This window comes from Geotrypetes seraphini, chromosome 8 (assembly GCF_902459505.1).
Source record: "Geotrypetes seraphini chromosome 8, aGeoSer1.1, whole genome shotgun sequence".
NCBI lineage: Eukaryota > Metazoa > Chordata > Amphibia > Gymnophiona > Dermophiidae > Geotrypetes > Geotrypetes seraphini.
In genome coordinates, this window is record NC_047091.1 from 125,993,922 (window position 1) to 126,013,919 (window position 19,998).

Here is a 19,998-nt window from a genome sequence, read left to right on the forward strand (position 1 = left end):
CATGAGCGGACTGCTGGGCAAGATGGACCACTGGTCTGACCCAGCAGCGACAATTCTTATGTTCTCTGAGTGAAAAAATATTTCCTCCTATTGGTTTTAAAAGTATTTCCCTGTAACTTCATCGACTGTCCCCTAGTCTTTGTATTTTTTTTTTTCAATTCTTTATTAATTGATTTTAACATTTGACAATTTTCAAATTCAAATCATAAGAAAAAATACAAATGTAAGCACAATCAAACATAGAATCAAGATTTAGGGATTTAAACAAAATATTACATAGTATAATTAGTCCACCATTTAAATGGAAGTGAAGCTGATGATAGGCTGAAATTTGTAACAAATAAGCAAATAGAAAAGGGGAAAAAAATCAAGATGAGATCTAATTGCTCTTAAACAATTCTTTATGAGCTATCTGAGAGCCAGCCTTACTCATAATTAATCAAGACTTACTCTTAGAGGAATTAAGTTTAGATAACTGTTGTGGCTCATAGAAGACATACCTGTCCTCCTTATAAACCAATATACATTTACAGGGGAATCGCAGAACAAAAGTCGCCCCTAACTGAGTAACCTGAGGTCTCAAGAAACTGTTTTTGTCTTTGGGTAGAACGAGATACATCAGGAAGCATTCTGATAGTATTAGTCAAAAATGAAACATCTTTATGTTTGAAAAACAACTTTAATCCATTCTCTTTCAGAATCAATAGCAAACTATACCATCAATGTAGCAGAAACCTGAACCTCAGTTTCCAACTTCTCAAGGAAATTAGTTAAATCCAAACTATCTGCAGATAAATTTTTTTAAATTGAAATTTAATTTAACACATCAGGGAAGGGTGGGGGGGAGTTATTGCTGTCATAATTTGATTTTTACATTTTTACTCGGGATGGGTGAGAGGATGAAAGGATATGATTAATAGGGTAAGGTTATTGGGGAAATCTATGTTTCTGTGTTTTATTAAATTATTATTATTAGGTGGGAGTAGGTGGACAAATTGGTTGGTTATGTATATTTGACAGTTAAATGTGCTTTAATTGGCTCATTATATATGACATATTTATGTATTGCACTATTGAAGATTGTAAAATCAAAGAGTTAAAAAAAAAGAAATTTAATTGAAATTTTACAAATACAAAAGTATAAGAATAAAATAAAACAATAAGATGCAGATACCAAAATATACATAATAATATGCAAAATATAGTATAGTTAATATACAAAGTAAAGTTAATTGGGATTTAAATGAGTCCTTAATTCTGGTTTGGATTTTGACACTTAACTCTCTTTGGAAGGTAATTAATCTTAGAGAGAGGTGGATAAGAGGTTTCTGGCACCTTCAGAATCTCATTCATATACCTTTTAAACATAACTAAAGCAGTTATTGGAAAAACCTTTGGAAAGTTAATGATCCGCAAATTACATCTCCTTATGGAATTTTCCAACATTTCTTGTTTGAAATGTAAATTCGCACTGTCTTTAACCCAAGTTAAAGCATGAGCTTCCAAAGTTTTTGTCCGGATTTCCAGGTCATCAGATTTATTTTCCAAAGTTGTTACGATGCCGGCAAAGCAGCGAATACTGAATGCTGGCACTGCCAGAAAAAGTTCCCAGTCGGACCATGATGCTGGCCCTAGCTTGGAGCACCCGCTCATGGGCTGCACCTAGGGCCACTGAGCCCCACTCTGACTCTTGCTTTCTGGATTTAGATCAGGATAAAGATGGAAAGTACCTATTAACAATAAAAGGAGATGGATCCCTGGCCATTGTTCTTTTATTTAGCTCTGGCCTATTCAGCAATTGCTCAGGATAAGTTACATTAAGGTACTTCCCTGTCTGTGAAATGCTCAGTCTGTTTGCCCCTGAGGCCATGTCTCTTGCTCTTTTCATTTGATGTTGTTTTGTTTTTTTGCACCTCCCACTTTTTCTGCCCAAGTTTGAGTTGAAAATGACGTGCTGGAGCCCCTGGAGGGAACCATAGCCCTGGAAAGATTTTGTTTTGCTTTTATCCCATCTGGTTTTTTTGATATTCCACATACCATCATCTGGGACCCCTGAGGAAGAAGTGTTTTCTTCAAAACATGGATTGTGTCGGGTCCAGTCCACAAGAATACTAAAATCAAATTTTTATGTATGCTATATATGCTTTTATGATTTTTCATTAAAATCCTGCACTTTGTGCATTACACTGTTTTGTTTTTGTGATTCTTTTTAAGACTTAGATTTGACTCTTGACTTCCCTAGTTCACATCCTGCTGTGTTGTTCTAACCAGAAGTGTAGCCAAAGTTTTGACATCAGGGAGAACAGCCTTGTAAAATCCGAGTGAGTACCGTTGTGAGGCTAAAGAGCCAATCTGTATAGTTATCATTTTATTCAAAATCCTTGTGGGGGAGCAACTGCTCTCCTTGCCTGAATCCTCCCTCCCTCCCTCCCCCACACCTCCGGTTCTAAGCACTAGGATACTCCTCCATTTCTACTGTTTATGAAGGAAGACTATACATCTAGAATCATGAAACTGGTTCCAGTTGAGCTGGAAGTAAAAGGAGATAACTGGAGCAGGAAAACAGGATGTCAAAATATTCCCTGGTGACTAGACTGAGGTTTGACTTGGGCTTCCAGATAATAGTAGTCTTGATGCCCTGTCTATGTAATCTTACCTGTAGAAGGAAGGCTTTTATGGTTTGGGGACACATTTTGAGGTTCAGCTTTAAAGGCATCCCTTCCTGCTCTTGTCCAATAGCCTCACTCAAAGAAATGAGATTATATTCTGTATGTAGTAGCACTGCCAAAGATTCTATGCACCCTGGTTAGTAAATGTCTTTGGATCTCTGTCAACTCGTGACAACCCTCTGGATGGTTGCCCTGAACTGTTTGGTCTTCAGGTAGGCAGCTAATCGTCACTGGAGTGGCATCCATAGCTGCTGTTATTGTACAGAATCATTATTTTGCTGGTTCCTTCTTTTGTGTTGACCTTCAACCTTACCAAGTGTGACAGCTTTCTCTAAAAACCTTTTTTTGCATAATGTGTCTGAATTATGAAAGTTAAGTCTGTGTATCATTACTTCTGGTGTTTTTGAAAGGGAAATGGTTGTGAGTGCTGCTTTCAGTGGGTGGGCATCTGTCAACTGGCAGGACAAGAAGGCTCCTAGGGATTTCTGGAAGGAATGTAGTAGTCAATACCTGCTGCTTCTGGATGTATAGATAAGGCAGAGTTATTGCTATTAGCTATTAATAGTTTCAGAACTAGTACAGGTACACCACTGATTTTTCAGCAATGGATGGTCTGGTATTTCCTTTAGTCCGGCAGCAAGCAGCATTTTCAACCTGATGCTCACACAGGCCTTGGCTCTCCCTCTGATGTGACTTCCTGGTCCCGTGATCAAGCCGAGACTGGAACAAGATCAGGTTGCAGATGTTGTTCACCGACGGTGAAGATTTAAAGAGGTACACGTTCTATTTTCAAAAAGGTTTTATTGAGGACAGCACAGAAACAACAATAAACAAACTAATACAGGAACATCACAGGTCACTCAGTTTGGTTTTGCGCCCCAGAACCCCCCTCCCCACCCCCACCAACAAACAATGGCAAAATGCCCAAAAAAGAATAAAACAAAATGAGCCAGCAAGGAAACAAACCCCGTTCAACACTAGAATAGCAAAGTGCAACTATAAACTGCTTAAGTCCCCCCTCTACTGTGCATACATACAGTACCCCAAATACCTAAAAACCAGCCCAACCTCCCAAACCAGAAAGCCAGGGCAGGAGAACTGAAATAAGTAAACAAAAAGAGTGCAAGTAGCAACCCCCTCCCAGAACCCCAACCCCCCCCCCAATCCTTCAATTAAACAAGAAGCAAGGAATTAGATAGAAAAAGGAAGGGGAAAAAGAGGATGAAAGAGGTATGTTCTAAAGGTGAGCACTATTGGTTTGGCAAAATGGTTAAATCCAGCAAAGGTTTGGAACTAGAGGTGCTGGAATATCGGTGGTGTACTTGTACTAAGTGTACACACTACCGCAAATGTGAGAGGGTGGATCCTTACTCAACAGTGCTTACAGTCTAGTAAAGGAGAATTATGAGGCAGTTGAAATTAGTTACACAGTGCAAATTAAGGGCCCCTTTTACAAAGCCCCGGTAGGGATGCTGCTGCGGTGAATGCACCAAAGCCCATTCAATTCCTGAGGACAGTACTGCAATGGTGGTCTGTAGAGCAAAGTAGTAGCTTATTTTGAGCTCCAGTTTGGAAAAGGAGAGTAGTTGATTTCATAGTTAAACAAAAAAATATGATTGTGAAAGGAATTAAATTTGCAACATATTGGCACCTGAAAATGGAAAACCATCCCTTCAAATCACAAATAGCTCCAGCCCGTCACTCCTTTATTAAACATATACTTTTGTTGTTGGATGCATTTTCTCCAAGGTTGAGGTTTTGGAGTATATTTTAAGGCCAGTAAGGTAGAGCTCGTTCAGACATACAAATAAGCAAGCCAAAGCCATAATGTTCATACATAGATTAAAGCCATTCTTCGCTCCTGCCTTCTGCACGGTACATGTTATCAAATTCTCACAGGGAATGGCGTCACACTGTATAGCGGCAGGACGCTGAAGAGCATCAAAGATTTTATAAAACGTAACAACGAAGATGCCCTCAATCATAGCTTTCGCTAGAATGCTGAGGAAATGTTGCTTGTCCAGCCCCAGTCGGCTGCGGAGTCTGCTCTGCAGCCAGGTCGATTTTGCTTGGCTGTTGTGGCGGAAGTGACTGGCCACAGTGAGTGCATGTGTGAAGAGCACCACCACCTGGAGGGTGAACAGATTAAAGGGCGAGATAGGCGAGTAGCTGTTGAAGCAAACACTGCTGCAGCTCTGTAGGCTAGAATTACAGACAAAGTCCCCTTCTTCATTCTTGTACAAGGTCTTTGCCCCAACTACTAGGAAACCAAGTCGGGTGAAAAAGAACAGTGCCAAACAGGTTCTGCCCAGGCGACTGGCCTGTATACTCATGCCACTCAACAGGCAAGTAATAGTCTCTATATCCATACTGATGTCAGCTCAACGCATGTCTTGGACACCTGAAACAAAGAACCTTGAATAATCCGTTGCAGTTAAGAGCGGCAGCTACTTTAGTCAAGCAACAAGTGTGGCAGTAAGCACCAGCAAAGCAATACTTCATAGCATTAATTTGGCACACCGACAAATCCGCGCATGACAATTGCAACCCGTGAAATGCACACACCAATCTGAATCTGCCATAAGTGGATATCTGGAAGGCCTTGATTTGCTCAGACTCCTCAGGCCCCGTCCCTTGGGAGGGGCTTAAGGTGCCTGGGCGCCTCAATCCCCTCCCAGGGGACAGGGCCTGAGGAGTGTGAGCAAATCAAGGCCTTCCAGATATCCACGTATGTAAAGGGTTCCCATAATGATCATATAAACCTAACCCTAACACTAGATACCAAGTGAACATTTTTAGTGAAGGGGGGTTCCCCCCCACCTCCCCCTCAAAAAAAGAGGGTTACTTTGTAACCCTCAAAAAGACAAAATAGTATCTGCTGTGGATTGTGATCAGGGAGCGAAATTGTCAGGGCACATTTGATGGGTCACCTCCCATTCAGTGCGCACGTTTGTCATGCGCGCAATTTGTCGGGGCGCAATTATCGTATGCGCATTTGATGGGTCACCCATTAATTCAGCACAGCCCTTTTTCAGAGAAATGGTGAATTGTTAAGCACCACAAAGCACAACACTGGTGCCTCAAATGTTAGACCTGTTTCTGGGTATATTTGACTTGCTGATACCAAAAATGGCACCAATGTTTCCACACTTCACTCTGCTCACACATTAAAAAATGTCCAGCCTTAGGCACATTTTTAATTTTGCCCCTCTATATATTCAATGCACGAATCATCTTTATTCAAAGCCTTTACAAATTGTTTCATCAGGCCTAGCCTTATATGTAGTGGTGGCAGTATGATTCTCTCTCATACTGTCAAAGGTTCATTGATTACATTTTGCACCATATATTCCCTCGGAGGCCAAATCTTTGTTTGCCCAACGTTCATGTTTGGCTCTACTATCCCAAAGGCAAAAAAAGCTAGGATACTGTATCTAAGAAACTAGAGCTGATGTGGTCTATCCAATGCAATTTTCTAAATCAGCGCCCCAAATAACCCCAGGAACAGGTCAAAAACCCAAGGTATCAAGAACCTTTTTTGTTGGCCTGTGACCATTCTGTCAAATACAGGACTCTGATAAATGATCAGTTTCCTGGGGCGCAGACATTTGGGCCTAGGTATTCAGAATGATTTAACCAGGAAAGAAGATGCTCCTGACTGGTTAAATTGCAGTAGAATTGCTATCCCTGGAATTCACTAGAACTTAACTAAACAGTGCCAGCGGTATGGGGTTGGAGTCGGGTGCAGAGCTGAGACTTACCTGATTAGCAGTGATTTTTAGCCTGCTAACTGGGTAAGTGCCTAGGTAAAGTTAGGACAGCAAAAGAGAGCCATCACTTTATCTGGGCTGTCATCCAGTCACTGGTCTGGATAGCAGCCGGCACCCAGATAACTTACGGCAGCTGCCAACTATCAAGATATTCAATGCTGGTGTCCAGATTATGCCTCGGATTTGAATATCTGGGTCATTTTTGGTGAGCACTTTTGCACTTGTTTACCATTGTTTAGTATTGGCACTTTGGACTCTTATTTTCAGTGGCAATGGGAAAGAATACATTTTACAGCGACAAAATATGTATCGTAAATGAGTGAATTTGATATTGGACTCGTTTATTTCATTTACCCCACCCCCCCTTTTACAAAACCGCGTTAGGCTTTTTTACTGCCGGCTGCGGTGGGATTAGCTCCGATACTCGTAGGAATTCTATGAACGTCGGAGCTAATACCGCCATGCCCGGCGATAAAAAAGCCTAACGCGTCTTCGTGAAAGGGGTGGTTAATTACATTTAAAAGATGCTGCTTGGGCCCTCACAAGCTGGTGTTCATTCCTTATAAGGCTTTTCATAGGAGCATAAGAACTACCAAGCCCCCCAAACGTGGCAAGATTCCATTCTCCTTACCCCCAGAGATAAACAGTGGCTTTACCCAGACCTACCTTAGTAAGACTTTATGGATCTTTCCTCCAGGAATATATTCACACCATTTTTAAACCCAGCTATATCTCCCTTTTATCAAGCAGCGTTAGGGGTTTTTATTCCCAGCCGCTGCAGTAAAAGCTCTGACGCTCACAGCGGCCAGCGATTAAAAAAAAAAACCCTAACGCGGCTTTATAAAAGGGGGCCTATATTAACTGCTTTTATCATCCCCTCTGGCAATGAGTTCCTGGAGCTTAACTATGTGCTGATGCAAGATGTGCGCCTTATTTAATTGGCTCATAGACCAGTTGGTTCGAATAATTGGATGCTAATTTGCACGCACAATTTGTGACTTGCTATTCTATTTCAATGTGTACCCAAATCTCATGGCATGCAACTCAAAAGGGGGACATGACCTTGGGAGGTATATGGGCAGATCAGGGGCATTCCTAATATTTACAACAGTGTTATAGACCAGGGGTAGGCAATTCCGGTCCTCAGGAGCCTCAGGCAGATCAGGTTTTCAGGATATCCACAATAAATATGCACAAGATAGATTTGTATCTCAAGGAGGCAGTGCATGCAAATCCATCTCATATATATTCATTGTGGATATCCTGAAAACCTGACCTGCCTGTGGCTCTCGAGAACCGGAAGTGTCTACCCCTGAACTGAGGGCAGCCATTCAGGGAGCGGTGCGGGACCAGCGCCTGCTTTGTGCGCCGCTCTGCTGCAAGAGATGAGGACTCGGAGGCAGCCATCCAGCAAGGGAGGGGCAGGGGTGTGGAAAGCTCCTGACGATACAGCGCTGGACCGCCGTAATTAAAAAAAGGTACTGGGGGGCCACTATCTATCTGCCTGCAACTAGGCCTGTCTGCCTGTCCTAGCCTGCCACTAGACCTGCACTATGCCCTGTCCCGGTCTACCACTAGACCACCAGAGGGGGGACAGGGTACACCATTTGGTTCAGAATTTATTTTTTTTTTTCTTGGTTTTTCCTCCTCTCCAGCCAGGTGCGTCTTATGGTCAGGTGCGTCTTATAGAGCGAAAAATACAGTAAGTTAGGCACCATCAGACGTGCTCTAGGTACCTACTGGCGCCCAACTTTAGGTAGCTCTTACAGAATTTCCCTCTAAATGTCTCATTGTAATCCCAAAAAAGATTCCTCCTCACTCCTTAAGTATTTTAGAAGGATGGTATTTAGTAAAGATATATTTATCTCTTGCTTGGCTTATTTATCTTTTCAAGCACATGGTGAGTTACAATTCAGGTACAGGAGGCAATTTCCTGTGCCAGTGGGTGTGCAATCTAAACTGGCCCCTGTTGCTCTTTTTAAATATTTTGATATTTCAATCTAGAGCTCTAAGCCTCTCACAGTGGGTGGAGAGTAGGGAATTTTAACAGAAAGGCAGGTTGGGTAGGCCAGATGTCACATTAATTTTTGAAGCCAGAAGAAATGGAGGCTGGGAGGATGAGAGCACTAAAGAGCCCTATCAGATACAGAGCAGACATGCTGTACCACAATCAAATACCACTGCATGACATTTTCACACACACAGTGACCCTTGGCTTTAAATTTTCCAGGGCTTGATTTAAACTTCTTAATAATAATAATTTATTTTCTTGTATACTGCCCCACCAGCAGTTCTAGGTGGTTCACAACAGATGAACTGAAACATTTCAGTTAAAAAAAATACAATTAAAAAAAAAACACAACTATTAAAAAAAAACACAACTATAGGGGTCTGGTAATTCATCCTTTTAGGAGAGTGTGGTGCAGTGGTTAGAGCTACAGCCTTACTACCCTGAGGTTGTAGGTTCAAATCCCACACTGCTCCTGTGACCCGGGGCAAGTCACTTAATCCTTTACTACTCCAGGTACATTAGACAGATTGTGAGCCCACCAGGACAGATAGGGAAAACACTTGAAGTACCTCTATGTAAACTGCTTTGAGTGTGGTTGTAAAAAAAAACTACATACAAGTGCCAATCCCTTTCCCCTAGTGGTGGATTCCTGGGCACCATGAGGCATCATATGCAGCCACCAGACCTTGGTATAGTCATTGCAACAATATTTCTGAGGAACAGAGATTCTTCTCAAATCCCTATTGGCTCTAAATCCAGTCACTATTGCAGTTAAACCGAAGCTTCATCTTCTCCCTCTCCCCCCTTCCCCCCAGCCAGGGTGCTAAAGATCTCATCCAGGAATTGACCCATATCCACTGCAGCAGCCTTTTCATTTTTTTTAAACATAAATGTCCTTTCTGTAAGAAATATTGTTTCTCTCTGGACAATATTTCCAGCGTTTGTACTAACTTGGTTCAAAATACATGAGCATTTCAGTATTCTTACCTCCCCCACGGTTATTGTCACTTACCTCAGAGGTTCATGAAAGTGTCTCTGACTCTGCCAACCATCCCCTCACTGTCTTTGCTGGCTGTCTAGGGCTGATCTGTTACAAAATCTTTTTCTGCTTTCTTTGCAGCCGCCTCTCTTGATAGCATCTATTTCTGGGTGCGTTATGGCAGACTGTTTGCAGTAAATAACAGAAAAGCTCTTTGGAAGTACAAGGTGTGGAGATGATTACCTTTAGACGACAACCAGATTCAAGTGACCACAACTGGATAAAGGGCTAACAGAATAAATGTAGTCCAAAATCAACTTTAGGAAGCCAGCAAGGAAAGGTAAGAGGGAGCAACTGCATTCTGAAGAGATTAGTAGGAGACACCACTGACATCTGCACAAAATACACATCTTCAGGGTGCAATGAATGACCAGTAGACAACTTTAAACTGGGGTAGGCCTGCAACAGAACATTTCCTGAAGCTTGTATTTCAGCGGAATGAAGGTATTACAGTAATTGTTCTTCCCTGTTTATCGATTCTGCCTCTGCTTCCCCTCGCAGGTCCACTCCATTCTGCCACATTTCTAAAATTCAGATACAAGCGTCGCGAGGAAAAGATGTTACTTGCGACACTGCCGTGTGCACTGTTGCCGGCAGATTTTCTCCCTTCAATGTCTCCAAGATTGGTGAATGTGAATTGCAAGTCCAGAACCAATACACATAGAGATTTAGGCTCTTGAAAAAGGCAGAACTGCCGAAACACTGTCAGTGTCGAGTCTATGCTGCTGACTACATAAAGTTTGCTTTGGATCGTCTATTGCTGTATGTTTTGACAACTTTTCCTCAGGACTCTTGTATCTAGATTGCTCTCCCCGTCGTCGAGGACTTAGCTATTCTCTCCAGTACATTTCTAAAATTCTGCAACAATTGTGTGCAGATTTCTGTATTGTTGCTTTATTCAAATAAGATTATTTTCTGATATTTCTCTTGTGTTTAGATATATGTTTTCCTTTAGTAAAGGGGGATATCAGTGATCAGTGCTTGCAAGGGAAAGGGAGAACAAAGGAGGAAATCTAGGGGATCTCAGAGGAAGAAGATTAAGAAAAGATCTCAGGGAGGAGATGGAAGGGGATGGAGGAGATGGAGGTGACAAGGAGAAATGCCGAGGAACCAATCAGGGTGGATCTTTGCTTGCACACTTATATACCTGCTGTATTCCCTCCCTCCCTCCCCTGCCTCATAATTTGCAGATTATTCAAAGGGAAATATCTGGATATTTCACTTAGCTAGTACTGGCCATGTATATTCAATAATTGTGTTTGGATAATGCTGCTGGATAACTTGACAAATCACCTTGACAATATCTAAATACTGCTGTGGCAGTGTGAGCAGAGCAAGGCTGTGGCTGGCAATTTCAATACACTATCCAGATGACTACCTTGATAAAATTAGGGGAGTGAGAGTCCTTTTCCCTTATCATTTTTGAGAGTCATTTCCACCTGTAACTTTATCAACTATCATATTATGTCTCGTCTCATCATTACAACCATACTGGGTCAGATCAATGGTCCATCTAGCCTAGTATTCTGTTTCCAGCAGTGGTCAATAAGGGTCTCAAGTACCTGGCAGAAACCCAAATAGTAGCAAAACTGAATGCTACCAAAGCCAGGGCAAGCAATGGCTTCCCCATGTCTATCTCTAGAAGACTTTGGACTTTTCTTCCAGGAACTTTTGCAAACTTTTTAAAACCCCATATATACTAACCGCTCTAACCACATCCTCCGGCAACAGGTTTCAGAGCTTAACTATTGGTTGAGTGAAAAATATTTCCTCCTGTTTGTTTTAAATGTATTTCCATACAATTTCACTGAGTGCCCCCTATCTTTGTCAGTTTTGAAAGAGTAAAAAAATCTTTTTGTACCATTCAGGATTTTGTAGGCCTCAATTAGAGAATGACACGGTGACAAAATTCATCACCGTTCTCGTCCAAACCATCTTCATGTCATTCTTTAAGGAGAGAGGGAAGAATGAGAGTATGAATGGCCACAACCACTGACCCGCAAGCTTTGCTTTGAAGAATGCTGGTGTAGAAGGACTGAGGTTGAAACAGACACTACAGAATGACAGTCTCTGGTATCCAGAGCAGATATTGTGATGTCATAATGCCTCATTCCACTAGTGCCTAAGAGCCAATCACATCAGTGATGTCACAATGGCTTCATTATCCTTGGCTCACATAAGAATGAGAGTATGAATGGCCACAACCACTGACCCACAAGCTTTGCTTTGAAGAATGCTGGTGTAGAAGGACAGAGGATGAAATAGACACTAGAAAATGACATGGGATTATTTCCCGCGGTTATCCGCGGGGACGGGGACGGTGATGAATTGTGTCACTGTGTCATTCTCTAACCTCAATAATATCCACCCCCACTCCCCAACCGTCTCTTTTCCAAACTGAAGAGCCCTAACCACTTTAGCTTTTCCTCATATTAGAGAAGTTTCATCCCCTTTATTATTCTGGTTGCTCTTCTTTGAACCTTTTTCTAATTCCACAGTACTCTTGGTGAATTTCAGAGCATTATAATATTATTGGTCTTATTTATCATCCTTTTCCTAATAATTCCTAGCAACCAGTTGTTTTTGTTGTTTTTTGTTTTTTTTTTACTGCTGCTACACACTGGGCGGATTTAAGGCAGAAAGCTCTAACCTGTTTAGTCTTTCTTTGTGAAAGCACATGATATAATAAGTACAATAGATTTGTTCTCTGGATGTTCAGGGGAGTAAAGGCGACCTGGTGGATTCAATGTTCTCTTATGTGTATTTTTATACTATATAGCCAATTTATCCCAAAAGTAGTTTTCTTGGTATGTAACAATATGATCAAAAACAATACAATGCAAAAAAAAAAAAAAGAGAATAAATAAATATATATAATAAACAAGACACACAAAGCAAAATCGAAAATTTTAGAATATGATAGGATGAGAGAAGGAACAAAAAAAAATACTGACGGGGAGGGTTATTCTTTAGTTCTTTAGAGTAATACAACCAGATAGAAGGGGCAAGCAAAATGCCTGGGAATGGCCTTTAAACCATGCGAGCTGAATTGTACCGGGAAAATGTTGCAAACTGCCTTAAGCAAAAATTGGAATGCTGGTCTACAAATATTCGTTGCTTTCATTTTATCATTTAGATTGCGGGGGGGGGGGGGGGGGGTACTTACCAATAGAGCGATTGTTTTCTGCGACTGTTCACATGATGGTGCATAGGATGCCGAGCCTGCACTGGCAGGATTAACCGGAGAGAGACCTGTGTGTTCTTTTTTGGGAGGTGACCGATTTCAGCCAAGGTGCTTTACGTTGTGCCCAAGCCTTTCGAGCGCCATCTGGTGGTGAAAGACGGCTCGGCACGGAGGACCCAGCCCAGCAGACGGAGGAGAGAGAGAATCGGGGCTGCAGGCTGCACAGCCGGGGCTCTGCCCTATTTTCGCTCCTTTCGGGACTCTTCCTCCTTTGAACATGAGGTAAATGACCACTGTTTTCTCTGCGTTAAGGTCTATTGCAAAGAGGAGAGGAGAGAAGGCTGGCTGAAGTGGGATTGGGAACTGGCTACGCTGCTGCTGCATTTGCTCTACATTCACACTGATAACCTGAGCAGCATATTAAACAGCTCAGCCGGCATCGGCGCACACCGGAGCGGAGCAGCAGCTCGGACTGGGGCTCTGCCCGGTAACGCGGATTAGAGCAGGGACTGTTCCTGCTTCTGCACCATAGATCAGGACACATTCAAATATACATAGGTGGGGGTTGGATGTGTATATAAACAATTGATTAGCTGAATGATTATAGAGGCTGTTAATGGGGAGTGTTATCTGTGTCTGGCTGTGGGAACGGTGTGTTGTCAGTGTCTGGTCTATTAATAGTGAGCAGAGGCAGTGCAACATCTTTTCCGTTAGAGGAACCAACCAAAGCCATCTCCTTGCTCGGCCTCACCCTAAGCTTTCTTGTTGCTGATGCTGTGTAAAATGTTGGTGGAGTCATTGCTCCTGTGACCCACCCAATTCCACTAGCTATGACGGTGAGTGTTGTCTGGTTTGTGAATGACTTAGTATTGTCAGTATCCGAGTCTGTGGGTGGTGAGTGTTGTCTGGGTGTAGGTCTGTGGGTGGTGAATGTTGTCTGGGTGTAGGTCTGTTGATGGTGAGTGTTGTCTGGGTGTGGGTCTGTGGGAAGTAAGTGGGTGGTGAGTGTTGTCTGGGTATGGGTCTGGATGGTGAGTGTTGTCTGGGTCTGTGGGAGGTAAGTGGGTGGTGAGTGTTGTCTGGGTGTAGGTCTGTGGATGGTGAGTGTTGACTGGGGTGGGTCAGTGGGAGGTAAGTGTTGTCTGGGTGTAGGTCTGTGGGTGATGAGTGTTGTCTGGGTGTAGGTCTGTGGATGGTGAGTGTTGTCTGGGTTTGGGTCTGTGGGTGGTGAGTGTTGTCTGGGTGTGGGTCTGGATGGTGAGTGTTGTCTGGGTGTGGGTCTGTGGGAGGTAAGTGGGGGTGAGTGTTGTCTGGGTGTAGGTCTATGGGTGGTGAATGTTGTCTGGGTGTAGGTCTGTGGATGGTGAGTGTTGACTGGGGTGGGTCAGTGGGAGGTAAGTGTTGTCTGGGTGTAGGTCTGTGGATGGTGAGTGTTGTCTGGGTTTGGGTCTGTGGGTGGTGAGTGTTGTCTGGGTGTGGGTCTGGATGGTGAGTGTTGTCTGGGTGTGGGTCTGTGGGAGGTAAGTGGGGGTGAGTGTTGTCTGGGTGTAGGTCTATGGGTGGTGAATGTTGTCTGGGTGTAGGTCTGTGGATGGTGAGTGTTGTCTGGGTGTGGGTCTGTGGGAGGTAAGTGGGTGGTGAGTGTTGTCTGGGTGTGGGTCTGGATGGTGAGTGTTGTCTGGGTGTGGGTCTGTGGGTGGTGAGTGTTGTCTGGGTGTAGGTCTGTGAGTGATGAGTGTTGTCTGGGTGTAGGTCTGTGGGTGGTGAATGTTTGGGTGTAGGTCTGTGGGTGATGAGTGTTGTCTGGGTGTGAGTCAGTGGGAGGTAAGTGGGTGGTGAGTGTTGTCTGGGTGTGGGTCTGTGGATGGTGAGTGTTATCTGGGTGCGGGTCTGTGGATGGTGAGTGTTGTCTGGGTGTAGGTCTGTGGGTGATGAGTATTGTCTGTGAATGGTTGAGTGTTGTCTGGGTCTCTATTGTGATTGCTGTCAGGGTCTGGGTTTGTGGATGGTGAATGGGTCTGCAGGTGGTGAGTGTTGTTAGTATTTGGAACTGTAAATGATGAGTTTAGTGAGTTTCTGGGTCTGTGGATGAGTGTTTAGGTTTGTGGGTGGTAAGTGTTGTCCGTGAATGGTTGTCATGCCAGTGTTTGGATATGTGGATGGTAAGTTTCTGAGTTTTTTGGATGGTGAGTGTTGCCAATGACTGAATCTGGTGGATAGTAAGTTTGTCTGTGAATGGTACATGTTGTCAGAGTCTAGGTCTGTGAATGTTGAGTGCCGTTACTGACTGGTAAGTGATTTCTCAGTGGTTTTTGGATGATTTCTAAGAGGCAGCTGAGAGGCAATGTTTTTCTTCAAAAAGACTAAAACCACTGTCCACAGGCCGTGTTTCAGTAAAACATCTTCCTCAGGGGTCCTAAGACATTAATATAAAACAACAGATATAAATAATAATAAATAGCAAATTATGAATAAATGAACATTGGAGAATATATGATAAAACATTGTCCAATGAAAGGTAAAACGAATGATGATCAAATGAATATGGAAAAATGTGTGACTGTCCTTTTAGCTTACTGGCACTTTATCATGTGCCTAGTTTTCCAATTAGGGTCTTATACATATTTTTTTCTGTATCAGTGGTACTTTTTCATATGCCTGGTTTTCCAATTTGATATATGGGTCTTATATATGGTTTTCCTGTATCACTACCTTCTGGCACCTTTTGTCTTATCACACATTTTTACATATTCATTTGCTCATCATTCATTTTTCCTTTCATTGTCCAATGTTTTGTGAAAAGTTCTCCAATATTCATTTATTCATAATTTACATCTGTTGTTTTATATTAATATCTTAGGACCCCTGAGGAAGGTGTTTTAGTGAAACACAGCCCATGTTGGGACCGTTCCATACCAATGTGGACAGTGGTTTTAGTCTTTTTGAAGAAATAAAATGAAGTTTTTGAACATTGTTGGTTTCCACAGTTTTGTTTTCTTTGGTTTTGTCTTTGTTTTCTGTGGAGACTTGGGTCTCTTTTTTTTTTTTTTTCGTTAGCAGAGAGACTAAGCCACGTGTGAGATGCTGTGGAACCTCAGCGTCATGTTCTGATAGACTGAGTGACCCCCTTGTAATCCATTGTGTGCCCTTGTTGGTAGGGGCAATTCTTTGTTGCTTGACATGTTTTATCACTACAGAACTCACCGTTCCAGCTCTTCTAGTTCATGTGTTTCATTTTGCAACAAATTTAATTTCTTTAGAGCAAAAACTGGAAAGGGATTGAGGTGAGGCTGACCCTTGCACTGAAGCTTGCTGGCTGTTGTGATGAAGGTAATGTACTCAATAACAATATTATACTTTGGCCAATTGACAGTCCTACGCTATTCGCTGTATTTTATACATTTATTTTTAATGACATTGAGTGATCTCAGCAAACCATTGTGCCCGACTGCATAACTAAATGGGGCCTGGGAGGAGAAACAAATAGAAAATGGAACCCTTCTGCTGTTCTACTATATCTATTAGCACGAGTTAATTAATGCATCTATGGGGAGGAGGGAGACAAGAGGCTTCGTTCAGTAAAGATTTTTTTTTTCCATAGGCAAAGGAGGGGAAAACCCATTGTTCAACAAAGCCTAATTCTGTCGATATGCGAGGCTTTGCTGGCTGTTTATCTTCTTCCTGCTGCTCTTTCATTGCTCGCTCATTGGAGAGCATCCTCCTGTGCTTGGCTGTTGGGTACACAGGAAAAGCGACAATCGATGTCCCCTCCTCCGGTGAACATCTGGATTTAGGCTTTTCTGCTTTCCCAGACTCTTCCATGTCAGGCTTTCCCTAGAGCAGTTGCAGCATGATGTGTGTCTGTCTGTAGTTGGGTAGCACTGAAGATATTGATCTCTAGTTTTGCAAAACAGAGACAAAAAAATTGGTGGATTTGAAGGGGCGTTTTCTGTTTATCTTGAGTTATGATTTTAGAACATTGTATTGATATAAAGTGAATGTTATTTCACTTTTTTTTTTTCATGTTACAGTACATGTTTATTTCTAGTAAGTCAGTGTTCAGATAAAGGGGCCCTTTTACGGAAGGGCATTAGAATCTGGGTTTAGCACATTTTAACAGGGGACTTTTCCGAGTGCTAAGCCCAGATTCTTCAATGCGGCACAATGTAAAGCATTTCTAAATATTTATATTGGCCACGTGCTAATTTATTTATTTATTCCATTTTCTATACCATTCTCCCAGGGGCGTTCAGAACGGTTTACATTCATTTATTCAGGTACTCAAGCATTTTTCCCTGTCTGTCCCAGTGGGCTCACAATCTATCTAATGTACCTGGGGCAATGGGGGGGATTAAGTGACTTGCCCAGGGTCACAAGGAGCAGCGTGGGTTTGAACCCACAACCCCAGGATGCTGAGGCTGGAGCTTTTAACCACTGCGCCTTGTTAGTGTGCATTACCTGTAAAAAGTTAACATAGGAACACTTAGGGCCCGATTCTCTACATGGCACCAAGCAGTTAGGTGTACTTTATAGGATCGCACCTAGCAGTGCTTAAAGTGGACCTAGGCATCCATAGGCATCTCAGCCTTAGGTACACCCTATTTATGCTAGGGTTTTCTTGGCCTAAATGACTGCACCTAAGTCCAAAACAGATGCTTACATGAGCATAAGAATTGCCGCTGCTGGGTCAGACCAGTGCTCCATCCCGCCCAGCAGTCCGCTCACGCGGCGGCCCTCAGGTCAAAGACCAGTACTCTAAATGAGTCCAGCCTCACCTGTGTATATTCCAGTTTTGCAAGAACTTGTCCAACTTTGTTTTGAAATCTTGAAGTGTGTTTCCCCTATAACAAATTCCGGAAGAGCATTCCAGTTTTCCACCACTCTCTGGGTGAAGAAGAATTTCCTTATGTTTGTACGGAATCTATCCCCTTTCAACTTTAGAGAGTGCCCTCTCGTTCTCCCTACCTTGGAAAGGGTGAACAATCTGTCTTTATCTACTAAGTCTATTCCCTTCAGTATTTTGAACGTTTCGATCAAGTCCCCTCTCAGTCTCCTCTTTTCAAGGGAGAAGAGGCCCAGTTTCTTTAATCTCTCACTGTACGGCAACTCCTCCAGCTCCTTAACCATTTTAGTCGCTCTTCTCTGGACCCTTTCGAGTAGTACTGTATCCTTCTTCATGTACGGCGACCAGTGCTGGACGCAGTATTCCAGGCGAGGGTGCACCATGGCCCGGTACAACGGCATGATAACCCTTTCCGATCTGTTCGTGATCCCCTTTTTAATCATTCCTAGCATTCTGTTCACCCTTTTTGCCGCCACTGCACATTGCATAGACGGCTTCATTGACATGTCGATCAGAACTCCCAAGTCTCTTTCCCGGGAGGTCTCTCTAAGTACAGCCCTGGACATCCTGTATTCGTGCATGAGATTTTTGTTACCGACATGCATCACCTCACACTTATCCATGTTGAACCTCATTTGCCATGTCGCAGCCCATTTCTCAAGCCCATGAAACGCACCCCCCCAACTGTGCCTACTTTCTAATAGGCATCAGTTATGAGGTACTGATTGTTAATTATCAGCAATTATAACGCTTTTTAATTAATTAAGGGCTCCTTTTACAAAGCTGCGGCAGAGGTTTCTACCGCGGGCCGGCAAGGTAAATACTCCGACGCTCATTTTCCTCGCCAGTCCATGGTAGAAACCTCTACTGCAGCTTTGTAAAAGCCAATGTAAGTTAGACACCTAGATCAGATAGACACCTGTCTAATTTTAGGCATCATGTATAGAATAAGGGCCTTACTGCCTCCTATTTAGGAGACAAAGAGGGAAATTTAGGCGCCAGTAGCTATCCTACCGACATCTAAGTTAACTGCCAAACACCGTTCGAAATGGCAAAATCCCCTGATATTCAAGCACTTACTGGCACCTAAATAAAAAACGCTGGAATCACGCCTATGTAGATGCTTTCCGGCCTAACACCACTGTGGGCGTGGCTAACACTGGAAGTCACCACCTCTTTGGCTAGAGTTTGTTCTTTCAGTATTAGTTGTTATGCGCTATACCATACAACCACTCGCTGTACTTCATAAAATGAGTATTTTCTGCGTGTGTAATGATTTGGGTTTCTTCAGAGGCATGCCAGCTGTTCGAGTAAACAATAAGGCCCTCTTTTACTAAGGTGCGCTAACTGATTAGCGCGCTCTAAATGCTAACACGTGCATGTTAGTCTATGGACGTGTTAGCATTTAGCGCACACTAATTTTATTAGTGCACGCTAATCGGTTATCGCACCTTAGTAAAAGAGGGGGTAAGTTACAATGTAACCTAACTAGTGAAAACACTTTGGATACCTGTACCTGAAGAAAGTTTCTGAAACGCGTCGGAAGGGATGGAGATATATGTGATAGTAACAGCAACAGCAATAAAGATAAGTGATATGGTTTGAATTATACCATTAATGAAAGTTGGGGTTTTTTTTAAAATTCTTTATTTAATAATTTTTAATACAATAATCTCAACGCAAGACACGGTTAACATTGAATATAATTCGTAAGCTTAATAAACTAATAAAGATAATACATCTTATCAATAATGCAATTAAAAAGGTCCCATTCCCTATCCTACACACACACACACACACCCCCCGCCCCTCCCAGGAGACCTGGTTCCAAAACCATAGAGATAAGATAATTCTTTCATAGAGCTTCTTTTTCCAATTCAATATAACTCTCCCATATATCATTAAATTTTGCCCATTGATTAGTTAAGAGGGCCCAAAGTCTATATTTTTCACACACTATTTCTAAACGTTCCCTCACATCCCTCAAGGAACATTTAGTATATGCCATTGCTGAGCTAATGTCAGTCTAGCAGCTATAAATGCCAAGTCCAAAAGTTTAGATTGGAAGGATGTTAGACCCTCTATTCTTACTCCCAACAATGCCCTTTCAGCATTCAGCTTAAGTGGAGTCTGAATTAATCTGCTTACATACTCAAAAACTTGCTCCCAAAACTTCTGGACTCTTTGACATTCCCACCACATATGATAGAATGTACCTCTTTCACCACATCCTTTCCAATAGAGAGTTGCACGGGGACAAAAATCCCACTCATCCCCACCCGTCCCCGCCAGGATCCTCTCCGTCCCCACCCGTCCCCGTCAGGATCCTCTCCATCCCCACCCATCCCCGCAAGGAATTACCTCCATTCCCACCCATCCCCATAAAAAGCACAAATTACTTCTGACAGGATCATCAATTCCACAGTTTCTTTTGTGTTTGCGCTGCTGTTTTCCTTGTGGAATCTCTGTGGTGGAACCCCCT

At 42.7% G+C, this 19,998-nt stretch overlaps 2 protein-coding genes across 4 annotated transcripts in view; one reads left to right on the forward strand and one right to left on the reverse strand.

Moving 5' to 3' along the window:
- Positions 1–3,841: 3,841 nt before the first annotated feature.
- On the reverse strand, positions 3,842–12,846 carry LOC117365861 (gap junction beta-2 protein-like). 3 transcript variants are annotated; one of them, XM_033956763.1, is made up of 2 exons: positions 12,656–12,846; positions 3,842–5,070 (listed from the first exon to the last, which is right to left on the reverse strand). In XM_033956763.1, exon 2 carries the CDS (start codon positions 5,036–5,038, stop codon positions 4,379–4,381), a length of 660 nt encoding a protein of 219 aa, XP_033812654.1. In that variant the 5' UTR covers positions 5,039–5,070; positions 12,656–12,846; the 3' UTR covers positions 3,842–4,378. The 3 variants fall into 3 exon arrangements, with proteins under 3 accessions (XP_033812654.1, XP_033812653.1, XP_033812655.1); XM_033956762.1 differs by lacking the exon at positions 12,656–12,846 and adding an exon at positions 9,463–9,626; XM_033956764.1 differs by lacking the exon at positions 12,656–12,846 and adding an exon at positions 9,463–9,626 and having other exon boundaries at positions 3,842–5,084.
- A 4-nt stretch (positions 12,847–12,850) lies between these two features.
- APC2 (APC regulator of WNT signaling pathway 2) overlaps positions 12,851–19,998 on the forward strand; it is a 95,685-nt gene continuing 88,537 nt past the window's right edge. The window contains exons 1-2 of the mRNA XM_033956760.1: positions 12,851–12,955; positions 15,934–16,003. Of these exons, the coding sequence (XP_033812651.1) occupies positions 15,998–16,003 (6 nt within the window). The 5' untranslated portion in view covers positions 12,851–12,955; positions 15,934–15,997. The remainder of the gene's footprint in view (positions 12,956–15,933; positions 16,004–19,998) is intronic.

What these genes read in the sequence shown, in the direction of transcription:
- LOC117365861 (XM_033956763.1), bottom strand. Translation starts at nt 5,038, where the DNA reads ATGGATATAGAGACTATTACTTGCCTGTTGAGTGGCATGAGTATACAG.